The sequence below is a fragment of the Arabidopsis thaliana genome, chromosome 3 (assembly GCF_000001735.4).
Source record: "Arabidopsis thaliana chromosome 3, partial sequence".
In the NCBI taxonomy this organism is placed as follows: Eukaryota; Viridiplantae; Streptophyta; class Magnoliopsida; order Brassicales; family Brassicaceae; genus Arabidopsis; species Arabidopsis thaliana.
In genome coordinates, this window is record NC_003074.8 from 21293581 (window position 1) to 21312432 (window position 18852).

General features: G+C 35.4%; 4 protein-coding genes across 7 annotated transcripts; 1 reads left to right on the forward strand and 3 right to left on the reverse strand.

Moving 5' to 3' along the window:
- Window positions 1–2876: 2876 nt before the first annotated feature.
- CPK32 (calcium-dependent protein kinase 32) lies at window positions 2877–6124 on the reverse strand. 2 transcript variants are annotated; one of them, NM_115613.4, is made up of 8 exons: window positions 5244–6124; window positions 4876–4999; window positions 4647–4790; window positions 4361–4513; window positions 4160–4275; window positions 3890–4057; window positions 3568–3795; window positions 2877–3473 (listed from the first exon to the last, which is right to left on the reverse strand). In NM_115613.4, exons 1-8 carry the CDS (start codon window positions 5769–5771, stop codon window positions 3318–3320), a joined length of 1617 nt encoding a protein of 538 aa, NP_191312.2. In that variant the 5' UTR covers window positions 5772–6124; the 3' UTR covers window positions 2877–3317. The 2 variants fall into 2 exon arrangements, with proteins under 2 accessions (NP_191312.2, NP_001326797.1); NM_001339876.1 differs by having other exon boundaries at window positions 2941–3473; window positions 3568–4057; window positions 5244–6109.
- A 1692-nt stretch (window positions 6125–7816) lies between these two features.
- AT3G57540 (Remorin family protein) lies at window positions 7817–9650 on the reverse strand. Its single transcript, NM_115614.3, has 2 exons — window positions 8655–9650; window positions 7817–8243 (listed from the first exon to the last, which is right to left on the reverse strand). The coding sequence occupies exons 1-2, from the start codon at window positions 9342–9344 to the stop codon at window positions 8043–8045; spliced, it is 891 nt and encodes a 296-aa protein (NP_567050.1). The 5' UTR covers window positions 9345–9650; the 3' UTR covers window positions 7817–8042.
- A 3378-nt stretch (window positions 9651–13028) lies between these two features.
- AGK2 (guanylate kinase) lies at window positions 13029–15990 on the forward strand. Of its 3 annotated transcripts, none has more exons than NM_115615.3 (11): window positions 13029–13438; window positions 13652–13691; window positions 13770–13883; window positions 13971–14047; window positions 14137–14266; window positions 14357–14719; window positions 14802–14923; window positions 15004–15139; window positions 15221–15266; window positions 15354–15447; window positions 15529–15990. In NM_115615.3, the coding sequence occupies exons 2-11, from the start codon at window positions 13689–13691 to the stop codon at window positions 15611–15613; spliced, it is 1170 nt and encodes a 389-aa protein (NP_567051.1). In that variant the 5' UTR covers window positions 13029–13438; window positions 13652–13688; the 3' UTR covers window positions 15614–15990. The 3 variants fall into 3 exon arrangements, with proteins under 3 accessions (NP_567051.1, NP_001030877.1, NP_001325466.1); NM_001035800.1 differs by having other exon boundaries at window positions 13143–13438; window positions 15351–15447; window positions 15529–15884; NM_001339877.1 differs by lacking the exon at window positions 13029–13438 and adding an exon at window positions 13441–13553 and having other exon boundaries at window positions 15529–15945.
- A 1254-nt stretch (window positions 15991–17244) lies between these two features.
- On the reverse strand, window positions 17245–18798 carry NAGK (N-acetyl-l-glutamate kinase). The gene has a single exon (NM_115616.3). The coding sequence runs from the start codon at window positions 18625–18627 to the stop codon at window positions 17584–17586; it is 1044 nt and encodes a 347-aa protein (NP_191315.1). The 5' UTR covers window positions 18628–18798; the 3' UTR covers window positions 17245–17583.
- Window positions 18799–18852: the final 54 nt, after the last annotated feature.

Genomic DNA, 18852 nt, shown 5'->3' on the forward strand with positions numbered 1-18852 from the left:
TTATGGTTGTTTCTAGCTGTGCAAGAAATCATATTAAACATCGAATCAAATCATATTCTGAAACTGTAAATAATAAATCGTAGTTATTTTTCACTCTTGATACAAATCATCGTAACGAAGCTCAAATGTACAAGAAACGTGTAACGTAGTTCCATACGCCTCTTTTTATAGTATATTTTTCCTAGTTGAATCGCGTGTATTATGGAATGCCAGTAACATATACACATACATCACCGATCATTCACCCATAAGTTTTACATATCTTTAATTAATATTTGTTTGATATCTTTTATAGTCCTAGGAAATGACATATCTGTATTGCTGATCAAATTTGAAAAACTTAAGGACAAAGTCAATTCACGAGTCTGGTTCAGTGGGTATTCAGGTATCTCGATTATATCACATTATCACATTGGCGAGATATTCAGGTATACCTCGATTCTCGGATTCAACATTATGTTCTAAAAGAAGACAAAATTGTGACATCGGATATCTTCGAGGCGAATAATCCACTTTTTAATGTTATAATTTCGACGAGACTATTACTCTTTAATATCTTAAAATAATGCATGCATGAAATTATGTAGTCATGTAAGATACTCACTCTTTAACGAGAACGTTACAAAACTTAATCGTTTTTTCTTTTTTCTCTATCAAAAAAGAACAAGTCGTTTTTCTTCTATATGCGCTATTACATCTTATAAAAACTTTACATGCATAATGTAATTATGCCGGATAATTATGAAATATGTTGTAAAAACCAAATTGATAAATTCGGGAAGATATTGTATATATGGACCGAGGACCGAAGCAATTCCATTAAAATGTATGGTTCATAGTACTTAGAACCGTCTTCAAAATATATATAAACTTTTCAACAAAACGACTATCGAAGCCGCCCAATACTATAAACACACGATATAAACAGACACATGTTTATTACTTTACTTTAATTGAGAAAGTATTATGCAAGTTGTGTTTTAGTTTGACTCCTCTGCGGAGCAAACCATAACAACGTCGCTAAGATACGGACCGTAACACATACTCACACTTGATGTCACGATCCTTATCCGCTTATCTGGAACCACGTGTGTGGTCAACACTCGACGACCGGTTTGAGCCGGGTTAATTCACTTGGCTGCTCTTTCGTACTAAAAGCTACTTCCTGTTGTGGATAATTCGTGGAACGACACACTAATAAATAATAATGCATGGTACGATAATGTTTTAAATCGAACCTAATATATACTGTACGTAGGTCCGTCGATCGGTACGGATTATGAAGATAGAGTTTGGTATATATCGACTCATTACTTATTTTACGGATTATCTTTTATCGTTTTCCTTTGTTGGTTTTTGCATTTCGAACACTTGGTTCTTTTTCATTATTGATTCAGATAAAACGAAAAAAAAGAAAAAACAATCAAGCTCTTTAATGATGTCCTCTTATTCAGTCATTCCTAATAATTGCATTTAACCCCCAAAATAGTTATTAAAGAAAAACGAAAGAAAAAGTACGTACGTAGGTGAATTTTTGTAATGAAACGGCGCAAGTGGGTCTCATCCACGTCAGCTCTGTTTAATCAAATGTTAAAAGATCTAAAGTATCTCCTTAATTAGCATTGATCAGTTCACCATGTCCTTGTCTAGATTCCTTTTTCACTTTGGACTTTTATCATTAGGTGTGTGATACGATTATAAATTTTGTTGGCTCTATGTATATAACTTTAATACGACGATTAATCAATGATAAATTACGGTGATTACTATAATGTTAACTCTGTAATCATGTATAGTGTCCTTCCAAATCATATTGTTATTTACTACAAGGTCGACATCGGACATGTGTATCCTTCGTGTACCGTTCAACCTCACGCCTTTTGCATGATTGATTTGTTTGATTTTCAATAAAATTTGGCAACAATACAAAAATAGCCACGTAAGTCTCCCGTGTCGATGAGACTACTACGAGGTGGATATTTATTAGACGTACCAAAAAGCAATGATTTGAGTTAAATTGCTTTTCACTTGTATGTTTGTGATTATAATACTTAACAGATGTTCAGTGATGCTATTTTTATCTACATTGTGTGGGTATCAGATTTGTAGGATATCAATATCATGAACAGTTGCAAACTCATCGAGTAGATATGATTGTAAATTTTTATTTTTTATAAGGCTGTTGATCAAATATTCAAATGACTGGTGTCTTATGCTTGATGACAATAATATAGAGGACACAAATATTTAGTCCACTTGTTTAGATTTGATGCTGCGATAAGCCAATAACGACGTTTATTATATTTTTGTCTGAATTTTCCTTCTTCTCGACTACTATAGCTATATGGGATTGATAAAAGTTTATGGCCAATATAGTTTCCGTTATATACTTATTTAAAACATTGTACAGTTTTGAAAACAAAACTGTGACCACAAAGACAAAGTCGACCACCAGGACAAAACGAAATGGGACTTTAGTTTCTGATTTTATTTGTACATCTGGCTTTGTGTAAATTGAGTTAATTACAAAATAGGCATTTGTCTTAAGAATTTATTTATTAAGACATTTCTCATATGTCTTCACGAAAACATGTACTTATTTCTTGTGAAAAGTCATCTCTAATATCATTTCATTGGCCTCATCTTCTCAAGCCGAGAAAGTCTAATTAATGTTGTAGTGTTGTGTCGTTGTATCTGTGTATGCATCGCAGACTGTCAACTAAACGGTTTGGGTTTACAAGTCCAATTCTAGGGTATATCGTTTTCACTTCTTCACCTATTTTCACATCATCCTACCACTTGCAAAAATGGAATATCAATTTCTCACTTACTCCAGAAGGTTAAAATCGTCCGAAATCAGACAATAAGCGGCCCATTCAACTGTGCAACATACCTCTTTTGAAATTATTAAATTTAAAATGCCTATATTCGATATAAGCTCGTGTAAGTTTATCTGTAAAGCAAGCTCTCATTGTCAAAATCCATAACTCATATAATTCTTGAATGGTTATAGAAAATTACAGATTGATCACAAGAAAAATTGATGATATTATCTTTTATCAACACAAGATTATACAAAATATCTACACACAGCCAAAGGCCAACACGGTTTTTCTCTCTTGATCCCCATACTCAGCTCGCTCATTAGCCAGGATATCAAACACACAACTCTTACAACTTTATATGCCTAAAAAGCTTTAATCGTGGTGTCATAAAAAAAAAGCAACCCAAGAAGATAAAAATTAAGAAATTAAGAAAGATTTGCATCCCTTTGATTCAATCTTCCAGACTGGTGAGTGACACAGATTAAGCCTCTCTCATCTTGTATCACCATTGACCTGCAACGACGCATCTTGCATCAGTTTGAGACTGATACTGTTAAACCGTTCTCTCGAGTACTGTCTCGAAGCTTTTCTCCAATCTGTTCCTGTTTTCATCATCGTTACAAACTCTTCGTAACTTATTCTTCCATCCTACAAAAAAAACAATTTTCATGATGGTTAGTTCTCTATGAGATGGGATTTTTTTCAACAAGAAAACGAGAGTGAAATGGTGAAGTTAACCAACCTTGTCGGTGTCAACATCACGGATAATGGCATCAACAACTTCTTCACTTGTACCAAGTTCGTCAGACAAGGCTTCCCTTAACTCCTCTATTTCGATATATCCGTTATTGTTTTGATCAAAGAACGCAAACGCTTTCTTGAGATGCTCGTCATTGCCCATTTTCCTTAGGTGTACCGATATGGCAATAAACTCGTCACAGTCCAAATATCCATCTCTATCGATGTCTCCCTGCAAAGTAGAAGAAAACCATCCAGAGCTCAGTTAACTGCATTCAAATCACACAAAAACTGGTATTGAAAAGTAATGGTAAATCAAAGCTCACAGCATCCATCAAAATTTGTAAATCATCTTGCGGAATGGCATGACCAAGTTTCTGCAACCCGATTTTAAGCTCGTCGATGTTAATCTTCCCTCTTTGGCTTGTGTCCATTATTTGGAACCCTTCTCTTATACCTGAAGCTTCTTCATCTGATAAATGCTCAGCAATAACCTATCGAGATAACGTAACAAGACCAAACGAAACTATTGTTAGGCTTTTTAGATCAGAAGAGATATACATTTTCGGATAGTTTATAAGTAATATGTATTTTACCCTGAGTGCTCGTTTCTTGAGCTTGTTCATGACGGTGAACTGCTTCAACCTTGCCCTCACTGTTTCACCCAATGATACATTGGGGGCTGTCTTTGCATTCTGTAACCACGGGTGATCTGAGGAAAATGAAGCAAAGACCGATTAATACTCTTTGTCTGTCTCAGATTCCATATAAGCAAATTGCATCATATAAATCTGTACCTAGGACTTGTTGAGCTGTAAGACGACGCTTTTGGTCAGGATCAAGCATTTTCCTGATAAGGTCTTTTGCGTTTTCAGAAACCTTGGGCCATGGGTCCCTTCTGAAGTCTAGTACAGATCGAATAATTGCTTGTGCAACTCCTTGTTCAGTTTCTGAAAATGGTATAGAAAAAAACAGAAGACCAGGTTCATTATTCTTATGATCACTTCTTCATATACTACCCCTGAAGACAACATGTGCTACAGACGGCCCAAGAAGAAGGAAACATAGACTGACAAAACTAACCTGCCCAGAAAGGCGGGACACCACATAGCAGTATGTAAAGAATTACACCTGCACTCCAAATATCAACTTCTGGACCATAATTCCGTTTTAGCACCTCGGGAGCCATGTAGTACGGACTACCAACGATTTCGTTAAACCTCTCGCCTGCAAAGAAAATAACGGTGTGGGTTAAGATTATTGACAAACCACAAAGCAATCAGCTATCTACTGAGCAGAAAGACCACATTACCTGGTTTAAAGAAAACAGAGAGACCAAAATCAATCGCCTTAAGAGGTGCAGTCTCCTTCTTGTTTCCAAACAAGAAGTTCTCAGGTTTCAGGTCCCTGTGCATTACCCCATGCTTATGACACACCTGCAAGAACACACTCATTAATCTCACATCTAAAATCACTCCACAAGACTTTCAATTTACATGAAAAGAAACGAATTTTGAATCTTTCTGCAGCAAATTGAGCCCTTTAAAGCAATGCTACAAGTCAATAATGTCCAAGAAACTGAAACCAGTAACAAACCAAGACATTATACGAGGCCATTGCAATTCTGCAACAAGTAAAGACTAAAGAGATACAATAAACAGCAAAAAAACCTTGACGAACCTGAACAACTTCCATGATGGTCTTAGTGACAGCAGCAGCAGCTCTCTCAGTATAATGCCCTCTAGCAACAATCCTATCAAACAATTCACCACCTTCACAAAGCTCCATAACCAAATGAACAGCATGCTCATCCTCATAAGTCTCCTTCAAAGTAACAACATTAGGATGCTCAGGCATATGCCTCATAATCTCAACCTCTCTCCTAACATCTTCAATATCAACAGCTGTCCTCAGCTTCTTCTTCAAAATCGATTTACAAGCAAAAACGTCGTCTGTCTCCTTATCAGTACATAGATACGTAACACCGAATTCTCCACGACCTAGCTCTCTCCCCAACGTGTATTTAGACTCGATCTCACGACCTGTTGGATCATTCAAAACGATAAGCTTAAGAGGTCTTCCACCTCCATCTCCACCACCGTGGTGAAGACCGTAATCAATCGAGAAAGGGTTTTGCTTCTTCCTTCCTTTTTTGGGTTTGTTATCGTTTTGAGCCAATGATCCTGCTGTTCCGCAACAATTACCCATGACTTTTCCGATCAAACCCAAATCAAAACCGATGAAACTTGAGAGATTGAGGACGAAATTCCAGGAAAGTAGGAAACTTTAAGAGAATTCTGGAAGAGATGGATGAGAAAAAAACGAAGGAGGTGAAGAACAATATATGAAAGGGTGGAAATTTTCAACGCGTGAATACCAAGAAGAACGTCAAATCATTTGTTCGAAAATTAAAATTGCGAAAAATTAATTACAGAGAGAGAGAGAGAGATGATGATGGAAGGAAGGTCAAGAGAATCTTCTTCCCTCCCTTCTTCTCCAGCTGCTCTATGATTGTTTTTTTTTCTTTTTTTGTCTGTTTCTTTTTTTCACTTTAAATTTTTAATTTTCAAAGAATGTTTCTTACTATTACATTACTCTAATGTGAAATCAAAATGCCTTCAGCTTTACCAAATTACTATTGACAATATTACCCCTATATGTGATTTTAATTATTTTTGGTGAATATATGTGATCTTAAGTTAAGGCTTAAATGCCGACAAAAAAAATTAAGGCTTAAATAGTTAAATGTCCACCAATTGTTTTTTTTCAAACTCCTGCAGAATTTTTTTTATTTTTAGAATATTTTTGTTCATTTTAATTTTAGAAAACTCTTTATTTTTATAGAATGTCTAACAAAATTCTAGCACCAAATAAATATATATCTGTGAAATGAATCATACAAATAATTACGAAGACAGGGGTGTTTCAGGAATTTTACCTCATGGATTAAACAGAAAGCGGAGTCTGTGACACGTTCTTAAACTAAGCGCCTTGGAAATAAAAAAAAGTTAAGGGTGAAACCGTAAATACGCTCGTGTTTGGGTTCATAAATAAGCGGCCACCTTTATTTTATGTTCTGTTTTTTTTTTATAATTAAAAGGTCAAACACGGCGATTTTGACTCTTTTTAATCACTTTCGTCGGACCCAACTAACTAATTTTTTTGACTTCGATACAAAACAACCAACATATGTAATTACTCAAAGTTATTTGCTTTTTCTGTCAAGTTGATGATTTTGGTTTTGCACTATAAAACTTCTACCAACAAATCGATAAACGCATTTTGATTTATCAAAATTTAACTGATATAGAAATAAATTTATTTTTATTTTTTTGTCAACTAATTTAATAATTGTTCAGATTACAGATATATGTGCAATTGGGTCGAAACCTGTATTTAAAAGTAACATAAATACTTAAAATTTTACTTTAGAGTTAGTTTATATATAAAATAATTAGCAAAGTCAACGGAGTATGAATGTGGTAAGATACTTTATCAAATGCCTCTAAATTAATATCAAAGCTCCTGATGGACATTCCTTTCCTTACACGAGTGTTTGTCTTACTCCTACCAAGTCAATGATTCAATTTGTAATTTGTTTACTTAGATTACCGTTACTAAAAAAGAGAGTTAAGTGCAATATATAATTAGGCAAGAAATGAGGGGTTTTATACAGTACACTCTATTTTCTTTAGTATTTGATCATTTACCAAAGACTGAGTCTTGTTTGTTAAAACGACCAAAACAAAATATATCTATGATATTGATGGACAAATAAATAGGAGAGTTAACAAAGAAAGGGTATGTAGATTTCTACCAAAAAAAAAAAAGGGTATGTAGGCCCATTATGGCAGAAGCAAAAACCGAAAATAAGCCTTTCTTAATCAGCCCATCTCAAAATCTCTTTACTTCTCTCTTTCTTGCACTTGTGTGTATAAGGTCTATGTTTTGTTCACCGTAAGAGTGTGGTAAGAAATACATACAAGTTGTATGCAAAAAGGTTTTAGACTCGTCTGAGCAAGATTTTAGTGGGTTCGAAATTCCATTCCTGAAATACGTAGGGTTTCGAGCTTTGCAGCCTGAATTAGTAAATTGTGGCGTCTTAAATTACATTTTTGTTAAAGCTCTTAAACACATGAGTGACAGGCCAAGGTAGAGAGAGTAATTAAATGAACAGAGCTGGAAACTAAGTAAGAGCTTGAACCTTTTTTTTCTTTTCTTTAACTCTTTAGTCGTATCAGTCTCAGCAGATGGAATGACAAAACAATACATGTAAACAATTTTCTTGGCTTACAAATAACATTTTATTAGTTTTTATGTGGTGCAGACAAAGAAAAAAGCATACAATTACAAAATATATCAGTACCTTTAAAACTCTTACATTCTATATATAGTTATATACACATTGATTCCCAACAGAAAATGGTAGCCTATATATATTGAGACATTTGGATGTAACTAAAACTAGTAATAGCTTAGCTAGGAAAGAGAGAAGAATGATCGTTTGGCCGGAGGTCGTCCAACGGCTCTCATGAGATTAGCAACTTCAAGAACCCTCGCAACCTCCGTCCCTCGTTTACCTTCCGCCGTGGCTCTCCTCTCCTCCGCCTTCCTCTGAGCTTTTGCCACTTTGTTTTGTGTTTTCTCCATCGCCTTCGCTCTCCTATCTTCCAGTTTCCTCTGCATCCACATATATGTATCAATCGCATAATCTATTATTCCAAAGACAACATCGACGTCTATTTAGTCAGTCTTTTGGATAGCTTTATCACATTTCAAATATTTGATATATCACCACCATTCAAGGATCTATCGTTTATTTGTGTTTCTGCTTTTTTTTCAAATAAACCCATAATTCTTACATTTTGATTTTTTTTTTTTGGTTGGATAAAATATGCATTTTATAATTTGTAAAAAACGCTTGTCCACGTTTATCGTTTGCAATTTGAAAACGTTACATAGTTTTTCTAAATTATTTTGTTATACATGTAAAAGCAAACAGTTTCAAGAAAAGCATGTTATAAGTCATCTTGTTCTCTTAATCGATCGGATCTAACTAAGATATTCGTAAAATAGAAAAAAATGAGTCACCTCGATTTTCTTCATCCAAGAGTTAGCTCTATGAACCTGCTCATTCAACCAACCGTTAATAACGGCGTCTTGTCTCTTAAACCTATTATTAATCTTAGCCACCTTCGCCGTTTGCCACGCCGTTATCTTTGCTTCCACCTCTTCTCTCTTCACCCTCTGCACCGAAGCAGTCGTCACCATCCGGTTCTGACCACCTGATGACGCCAACACAATATTATTCTCTGAACCGTCCCGGTTGTTGTAATCGTCCGGTACAATCGCCCATGGATTTGAATCCTCCTCAGGCACCTGACCATGATCACCAACGTCATCGTTTTCGCCGATCCTAGTCAGCTCGTTTCTTTCATCACGTATGACGTCACGATGACCACCTGATTGGTTAGTTCCGTTACTGTTGTTGTCCATGGAAGATCCGGCGATGACTAGAGCGTTGAACTCTCTGCTCACGGTGGTGAAATTCTCACCGGAAGAAGTAGTTCCGTCGCTAAAAGCAATAGACCTCGACGGAGACAAGTATCCTCCTCCTGATCCCCTTTGTTGTGGCCGAGTAAGCTCTGTCGTCGTCGTCATCGCGTGAATATCTCTCACGACTATCTCCGACGACGGCGTCTCATCCCGGCGATCGGAAGCATCGGTCGTACTTGTGGTGGAGTTCTCCGGTGACCTTTCTTGACCGTACAAAGTCAACATCAGAAGAGTTGTAGTAGTAGTAGTAGTGGAGTGTTGTAATTAGCTAGTTTAGGTCTGATTATAATTAGGTGATGGAAGGAGAAGAAACAAGGTCAGGAATAAATAATCAATGATTAGGTTTTAATAATTCGTGTAACGAATTAAAACGTTTAGTTTACATGAGAGGCAAAATTATAACAAGTGTAAAGTCTTTTCCATGAAAGCTACGTTGGTCCAGTAAATGTGCCACTACATTTATGAAGACGTGTGTCTTTCAAGATATTTAGCAAGACATTGCTTATTTTAATTGCTTGTTTTAATTTTTGAAACTGTAACATAAATTCGGTACAATTTTTTTTAATATTTGAGAGCATCGTCAGAGATCTTTAATTAGAAAATACTGATGAAGATAGAAAAATAGATATATCGTAGTGAGGGAAGTGTCGGCAAAATAGGACCGACCACGAAAAATGGAGATAGTGCTTTTGACACGTGTCTTGTTATAGCAAAGATTATCTACGTGGCATTAAGTGAGTGGTAGTGTATTCCCGCGAGAAGAAGCTACTCACGTCAGCTTCATGAATGTGCTCGGAAATCCCACTGGACAGACGCCACGTACTAAATTGCATATCAGATTATATTCGTTTTACTAAATTGCTAATTATATTATTTCTTGTCATTTTCTGATTACTCCCTAAATTGGTGTTTTGTTTTTCTTAAAAAAGGGAGAGAGGTTGAGTTAAATTTATTCTCCGAATCAAGCTCCAATGATAGTTTGTGTGTGTAACAAGGGAAGGGAGAGAGAGCAGAAGCTCAAGCCAATATAAGGCCGTAATGGATTACACAAAAATGGGCCGTTGTGGGCTACTAATGATCACATTTTCTTTAGAGCCCAATCAAGTAGTTTTGAATTTTGATCATGTCATACGGCTAGATGTGTTTTTCTTTTGGTTGACATATCGTATAGTGAAATTGACGTATACGGTATTACCAATAAACAATTAGGATTGTTAGAAACTTGTCAACGTAGAAATAAAAGGTTCGCACGCTTGATTTTAGGAAACGACTCGAAAACTAACAAAATTATTGACACTATGTGGTAGTGACGTCGGAAACACGTTTAGGTTAGCATCCACGAGAAGACCACGACCTAGTCCACGACGTTGTCTTATACATCCATCAAATAGTCTTGGACATTATCTTTCTGGTTTACAAAAAAAGAGAGAGGCAGTAATAAATCAAACTGAAATGAAATCTTACCTGGATCACTTTGGTATACAATTCTGTTTTCTATGAAATATTTGTTCTTAACTTTTTTCTTGTTCATCTCCTGTAATCTTATTTTCATGATCCGAAAAGTTTGGTTTTAGGCCATATATCCCTGAACATGTTTTTATTTTCAACAGTTACCAAAATTTTATCACGGTTTTTCAAATTTATATAGGCCTAACTTTTTTTGTCTTAAATTTGGTGCAAGACGTACGACTTGAACTATTTTTCCTATGTAGTATAAAAAATGCGAAACAACCAAACTAATACATAAAGGACCTATGCCAATATATATACATGATTCCTGTTGAGTCCAAAACTAATGAATCTTTATATGGAATCAAATTTCGAAAGTTCAAACACATATAACCTCCAAAAAAAAAGTGGGATTCAATTCAAAAATGAATTAGCCAAAAGATCATAATTTCGTGAGCCTCCTTGAAGTTTGGATTCCAATATTTTACCAACCACACACTCTTTAGACATGTGTATTTTTGTATTGTAAGGTCGATTTGTTGGCTGTGGAATTTTTTTGGGTGTAAATAACTAACTCTTAATATTTATTTGAGAAATTTCATATACTAAGAAAATAATAATAGTTAAACCTTTAAGATTTTTTTTGAATAAGAATTATTTTAGTGACGTTAAGCTTTATTTTTAGAAATGTTAGATCGGTTCAGCTTTTGTCTTTTACTGAATTGAATACTTTAAACCAAGATAACCTTCATATTCAAAGCTCGAATCAGACCAAACTGAGTTGACAATTCATAGCCGATGAAATTCATATAGCATGGTTTATACATTGATTCTTAATATTCTTTACCCAAATGGTCATAGTGGACTCGTCTTTGTACAAAGTATTGGAATAACGCAAAAGAGAATGTTCAAAAGAGATGAGGACAAAAAACCCAATTGATGTCCTTATCCACTTTCCAGTATTCAAAATTGAAGGATTGATGTTTTGGTCAAAATCATGTCTTGTTTGAATACAAGTTTGAATTTTTGGGGACAAATCCCATGTTTCTAACCAATCCCATATGGCCTTGTCTATACATTATTGGCTCATTTTCACATTTGGCGTAACCTAATTAAATATTGACCTCTTCTTTACGTTAAACTCACTGTAACCTTTTTGTTTTATTCGTCTAAATCTCTTTCAAATTTTACCACTTTTGGCTTGTTATCCAGAAATCATATCCATGTCATAACTTTGATTAATCCTCGTATGAGTATGTTTTATATTCACTTAGATCTGTTTGTTTGATAAACACAAATATTCCATTTGCATAATAGTTAAAGTAGATCTTAAAGTCTCATAATTAGTTGAGATTTTTTTTTCAAATGGTGCGGTCTCATAATCAGTTGAGAATTTTCATCAAATCATTTTTTTTAATTATACGTAATAACATCTTATTTCAAAAATCCTTTTCAGGATTAAAGACAAAATTATGGGAAAAAGGAAAAGACTAAATCAAATAAAAAACAAGAGAAATCAATAAAATTATAGTACTCCCTCTGTTTCTAAATATAAGATATTTTATCTAAAAGCACAAAATTTTAGAAAATAATCAATTTCTTTTGTTTTTATAATTTCTACATTGAAAACATAATTTAGTATTAAGTCAAAGAGAGTTTGAGCAGTAAAAAATTACTGTAGAATATAAAAAGTCATATAATTCTAAAATTTTAATTTTTGCGTAAAAATTTAAATTTTTTATCCAAAACATCTTCTACCGTGAAATAAATTAAAATGGCTAAAAATCTCATAATATAAAACAAAGGAAATAGTAATTATCACAGAATACAATAATAATTACACATAATTTACGACAAATCAAAATTAATTTTCTTTTTAATTAAAATTATTGTAATGCATCAAAATTAACAAAAATAAAGAAAAAGATACGATGATTTTTCTTGAAGTTAGCACCACCTAAATTTCAGTTTGTTTTATTTATTAAAACAAAACTGAGATTGACGTGGTGAAAATTTCATAAAAATCTTAAATATTAGATAATGTAATTTTTTTTTACATATTTATATTTTTAATCATCGAATATAAAAATATTTGGATTGATTATGTTATGCTATTAGTTGAATATTATCATTTTTATTTAAAATTTATACAAATAATGAAATATTATTTTCATTTAGTTAATTCTATAATATTAATAATTAAAGTTATTGGTTAAAATAAATAAATAACTGAGCTATCATTGACTTAAAAGTAAAATAACAAATCTATTTTTAATTTTAAGAGAAAAAACTAAAAAAGTGTTGACTGAGTAAATTTCTGGGTTCCATAAATATTGATGTTTTATTGTATTTAATAAAATGATGTTTTTCATTTATTTGTTATTATCTTCTCTTCCATACAAAGAAATATATGTGAATTTCATCCCATAAATTAAAGTTTTCTACTTAAATTATTCGTTTTTATTATATTGTTTTCTATTGAAAATAAACATTATATTAAGAATTAAATAATTGTATTAACCTATAAAGAACCTCCGAGATTTCCTAGAGGTAGCTTTCCTCACACACCGTCACGGCCGCTTGTCTCCAAGTTGTCTTGGGACTCGTCGACGATGCACACATAGTATATTTATATATTCTTCTCCTAGCCGAACCAGAAATTTCCAGAGAGATAATCAAATTCAATTGCATAAAAACTGAATCTTGTTGTTGAAAAAGAGCTCTCACAAAACTTGTTTCTCAATTCTCTCCTTTGGCCCTTTTTCTCACAATCTGCGGATATAAATACGCTTCTTCTCCTCCGCTAATTACCCAAATTCGATCCTAAAGCTCTCGTCTTTCTTCAGCGTTTTCCGGTGTTCATATTCGAGGTAGGAAAAAAGGGCTTTGCTTTGTGCTGAGATCTGTTGTTCATCTTTCTAAAGTTTTGTGTTTTTATTTTGATGAATCTGCTGCATTTGTTTGACTGTTTTCTGCAGAAAAAAGGTTCAACCTTTTTTTTGTTTGATATGAGATTTAGAGAAAAAGTAAGTTAATGTTGTTGTTTGTTTATTTTGATCTCTTATTTGTGTGCCATTGCTCAGGCTGTGTTGTGTCTTCTTGGAGGCTTAGAAAATCTCTATGGTGAGCAGTTTTTTGGCGCGATTCACTTCGTTGCTCTTCTTTGTTCATAGATTTCTCACATTTGTTTGTTGTTAATAGGGAGAAGCACCAGCTTTCTTTGTGGATCATCTGGAGAATGGATACACCAATGGCTTTGGTGTCAAATCCGAGCCTAAGAACAGAGATACATCTGTGCTTATTGGGGATCGATCCGTAAGCCCCCCAACTTTGATGGTTTAGAATGTGAAACTGTTCTTCATACGTCGACATTTGTTTTGATCTGAGGTTTATCTTTTGCAGTTTGTGATTGGTGGAAATCATGAAGGAAACCCATTGTTCCTTGGTGTTCAGATTCATGACAAAGTCACTAACAAGTGGTGTGTGTTCATTGATCATTGATCTGTTAGTTTGTTCCATCGGTGTGGAATTTTAAGGATTTGAAGTCAATTTGTGTTTTGTTGTCCAGGTCCAGTCCTAGTGTTCTTGGAACTGGCCCTAAACCCTGCAAGGGTTACTCTGCCATTGTTCTTCCAAAAGGTCGGATTTTGGTTATCAAAAAAGGCTCAGCTTCTGATGACTCCATTTGGTTCCTTGAGGTTAGTATATGGAGAAAAATGATATTGATTGGTGTTGTGAGTGTAGAGTTTTTGGTGTTCTCATTCTCATATGTTTGAGTATTCATATAGGTGGATACTCCTTTTATCCGGGAACAAAAGAAATTGCTTGGAAGAGAGGTTGTTGCTTGGAGTAAAGGAGTAAGGGGAAATGCAGAGAAGCCTATTGTTATAAGCGGTCCTTCTGGAGTTGGAAAAGGAACACTTATATCGATGCTCATGAAGGAGTTTCCTTCAATGTTTGGGTTCTCTGTGAGCCACACGACTCGAGCTCCAAGGTGTATGGAGAAGAATGGTGTTCACTACCATTTCACTGATAAGACTGTTATGGAGAAAGAAATCAAAGATGGGAAGTTTCTCGAGTTTGCGTCTGTTCACGGCAATCTATACGGAACCAGCATTGAATCCGTTGAGGTTGTAACAGATTCAGGAAAGGTAATAAAAAGATAATATTTGTAACATCAATCTCTTTCATGCCGTTGATCCATCAAATGATCATATATTTTGGTGTGTATAGAGATGCATTTTGGATATTGATGTTCAAGGAGCGAGGTCAGTGAAGGCGAGTTCACTGGATGCGATATTCATATTCGTTTGTCCTCCTTCAATGAAGGAACTTGAAGATCGGCTTCGTGCCCGGTAAAAACCAGACATTAGAGTTGTTTTTTTACTTCAGATTTTTCATTGCAAGTTCTCAATTTTAAGTGCTGAAAAAACAGAGGAACAGAGACAGAGGAGCAAATCCAAAAGCGGCTTAGAAACGCTGACGCAGAGATCAAAGCAGGGAAATCCTCTGGCATTTTTGAACACAAACTGTATAATGACAACCTTGAGGAATGCTACAAGACCCTTAAGGTGACTTAACCTACCTTTTATTTATGAATAAATTCCTGTTAAACCTCATCCATTTCAAGCAACAATGGCTGTCTGTTTCAGAATCTCTTGGGGATTAACGACCTTGCTCCTGTGAATGGTGTAGAAGGTAATAAAACCAAAGAGTAGACACAATGTATACTAATTAAGTAGGAAAGGAAGTCTGATGGATTTTGTGATTGTTTGATAAAAGCAGTAGAAGGGATCAATCTGCCCAAGGAGCACACAGTAACAAAGATGGATGACAAGATTTTGATTCAAGAAACAGGAGAAGGAACCAAGAACAAAATGTACACGATCTTAGCCAACTAATGTTCTTTCTTATGTTATCCAGTGTAGAGTTTATTAATGAAACGTCTTTTGGTGGGCAGGATCGTGTTGGATTTATCTTCAATCAACGGGGGAGCACCGGGAAGAACAAGAGGGATCGTTCTGGACACGGTTAAGTCCAGTTGACAATGAGTCTTTTTATTTGGCTGCGGGAAAGCTGAGGAAACATTTAGACGATGATGATGAACATTGCTCGTTGTTTTATGACTGTGGTTGGAAGGTAGTGTTATGCGATCACTAGATAGGCACTGATGATGATGATTATGATTATGATGATTCAAGAAAGTCATGATCTCTTATGAGAGATGATGGAATAAGGTTATTTTGTTCTTTTTACTGATAAAGATTTTGTTTAATTTAAATCTTGAAAGAATCCATTCTTTTGGTGTTTACTAGGACATACAAAGTACCAAAAAAAGTTGAAATCTCTGCAAATGTTTCTTGAGATTCCCCTACTGGAATAGGACAAACAAGAAACTTAACATCGAAATGGGGATGATATATTTATAAAATTGTTCCCACACAACAGTGTTTAGTATACCGTACAGGACTCAAGATCTTCTTGGACAAAAAGATGGCAGTTAGTACCAGTTTATAATTGAAAATCAGCCAATAATGTAAAAGAAAAGCATCTCAAACAGAGAAGAATAAGACAAGGCTATAAAAAAAGAGACCAAGTTGTGGGACTTTGGAGCTAAAATGGGTCATCGAAAGATAGCAAGTTGTATTGATTCGTGGGTCCAGTGACAGTGTAAATTGAAGGAAGGTTCGTAGTAGCCCACCACAGCTTAAAATAATTTTCTTAAAAGATTGTGCACTTAATGGTTATGGTACATCCCTCTCACGTCCTACTCAACTACACACACTTGTCACGTGACAGTGTCACGGTGACACTCTGTAATCTGTACAATTAAGTAGACTGACGCGTGTGGCTTTCAAGCGTAGGTAAAAGTATCTCTTCTGGGGCCAACCCAAATCCTGCTACAGAGGTCTCGATATAATGCTTTTGATGCAGCAGATTCTGGTTGGGTCAGACGAATAATGGAAATGAAGCTATATTGGGCCTAAAGAAAAGCCCAAAAACAGAATTAGAGTCCAACTAACTGACTAAGCACTACTGGTTGACCTGAAAGCCGTAGAACAAGAAAGTCTAGTGAGATATGCTATCAGATTTCATACAGTTTCAGTTTTAAGAGGTGAATTTCAGTTATAAAGGTGTAAGAAGACAAGAAAAAGAAAAAAGAAAAAAAGGTGTAAGAAGAGTTCTTTGCACCTAACATGTATAAACCAAAGAGCTTTGGTAACAATTTTCGACTGCATAAGGATTAGAACACAATCTATGAGGGGAGTCTTAGCTTAGCTACAAATAAAATCACGAACTGGCCGAAGCATGAAGGATCTGAAAATGTTCTGCGATCCTAGTAATACTATACCAATTACAGTTTAACGGGAAGGATGTTTTAGCCTATTAATATGCCAAGCCTGTTCCTTTGGATCAGATAGTTTCTTTCAAATAGATAAAGATAGAAGCAGTGTAAGAAGAAACAGAGCTAAAGAAATGTTAAAGAAGAAGATTTACTCAAACAGAGCTAAAGAAATATTTTGTGTACGAAGAAACAGAGCTAAACAAACAAACAAATGAGAAAAAAGAAGCAACTATCCTTAGAACAGCTTAGTGTCTCCAAAAATATAACTTTTTAAGACGAATGATATTCATGAGACAACAAAGCTGCAAATGCTAAGATGCAAACAACAAAAACTGCCAAAAATCTTTTCAAAGACTAACATAAGAAATGATCATAAGTTCATAGCACAGATTTGACATCCTAATGAACAAACATTGGATAAACAATGTAAGAAGAACAGAGCTAAACAAATGAGAAAGAAGAAGATTTACTAAAACAGATAATCCTAACTTTTTTAAGACGAAGGATAATCATCAAAGTTGCATATGTAAACCGAAAAAAACTGTCTTTTAAAGACTAATATAAGAAATGATCATAAGTTTAAAGCACATATTTGACATCCTAATGAAGAAACATTGGCATTCTCAAATACAAAAAACTCAACTTTGATGATCACCCATTACAGCAAACTTATCCAGTAATCATAGTTCCAGCTCCTTCATCAGACATAATCTCATGAAGCAAAGAATGTTGTCTCCTTCCATCAATAATACTAGCAGTCTTAACTCCTTGAGCTAGAGACCTTATACAACACTTCACTTTAGGAATCATCCCACCAGCAACTTTCCCATCTTCAATCATCTTCTTCACTCCTTTTATATCAATCTCCTTTATCAAACTACTTGGATCCTCTTTATTCTCCAAGATTCCAGCCACATCAGTCAGCAGAATCAGTTTCTCAGCTCCAAGCGCGGCCGCAAGCTCTCCAGCAACTGTATCTGCATTGATATTGTAAGCTTGACCAGAATCATCAGCAGCAACAGAGGCAATCACTGGAATGTAACCATAATCAACGAGCGGACGTAACACAGATGGATCAACTCTTGCAACTTCACCAACGAAACCTAACTGAGCTGAATTGGGAACAGGTCGTGCTGTGAGAAGACGACCGTCGTGTCCTGATAACCCCACAGCGGTGGCTCCGGCGGCGTTAATAAGAGAAACCAGATTCTTATTGACCTTTCCGACTAAAACCATAGAGACGATCTCCATCGTCGTTGCGTCGGTGACACGTAGTCCGTCACGAAACTCAGCTGGGATGTTGAGTTGTTTCAGGTAACGGTTGATGTCAGGACCACCACCGTGAACGAGGATCGGACGAAGACCGACACACGCGAGGAGCACGAGATCGCTTACGACGGAGGATTTAAGTTCCGGCGAAGTCATTGCTGCGCCGCCGTATTTGACAACTATGGTTTTACCTCGGAATTTTTGGATAAATGGTAGAGATTCGGAGAGAATCTCGACTCTGTAATCCGGTGAAGGTGCATTTCCGGTTGCGATTGAAGGTGGTGTTGATACGGTGGCTTTTATCGAGAAACCTAGACGGTGATGGTTCTTGTTGCGAGTTGGATAACAGAGAGATGGTGATTTGTTGGGGATTAGGGTTTTGAAAGGATTGGAAACAGTGAAGGAGAAGGATTTAGGTGAAGCATTGGATGTGACGGTGGCCATTCCTGAACCTTACCGGAGAAGGAGGAAGCGGCGGCGAATTAGCTGAAGCGAGATGGTCTCTCAGATCTTCTTCGACGATTTTAGTTAAACAACAAAATGAACAAATGATTAATGTCCACGTGGAGCGTAGACACAAAGATGCTGTCCTAGCCCTAAGTTTAAACGGTGACGTACTTGTGAAATACAAAACGCTGACGTTGTTGTTCTGTCTCTTTTTGTACTTAA

Coding starts and splice junctions, on each gene's coding strand:
- NAGK (NM_115616.3), bottom strand. CDS start 18,627: ATGGCCACCGTCACATCCAATGCTTCACCTAAATCCTTCTCCTTCACT.
- CPK32 (NM_115613.4), bottom strand. CDS start 5,771: ATGGGTAATTGTTGCGGAACAGCAGGATCATTGGCTCAAAACGATAAC. Junction 5,000..5,243: donor CCATCATGGAAGTTGTTCAG/GTTCGTCAAGGT, acceptor GTGTTCTTGCAG/GTGTGTCATAAGCATGGGGT. Junction 4,791..4,875: donor CTCTGTTTTCTTTAAACCAG/GTAATGTGGTCT, acceptor TTTTCTTTGCAG/GCGAGAGGTTTAACGAAATC.
- AT3G57540 (NM_115614.3), bottom strand. CDS start 9,344: ATGTTGACTTTGTACGGTCAAGAAAGGTCACCGGAGAACTCCACCACA. Junction 8,244..8,654: donor CTTGGATGAAGAAAATCGAG/GTGACTCATTTT, acceptor ATGTGGATGCAG/AGGAAACTGGAAGATAGGAG.
- AGK2 (NM_001035800.1), top strand. Junction 14,048..14,136: donor GACAAAGTCACTAACAAGTG/GTGTGTGTTCAT, acceptor TTTGTTGTCCAG/GTCCAGTCCTAGTGTTCTTG. Junction 14,720..14,801: donor TTGTAACAGATTCAGGAAAG/GTAATAAAAAGA, acceptor TGGTGTGTATAG/AGATGCATTTTGGATATTGA.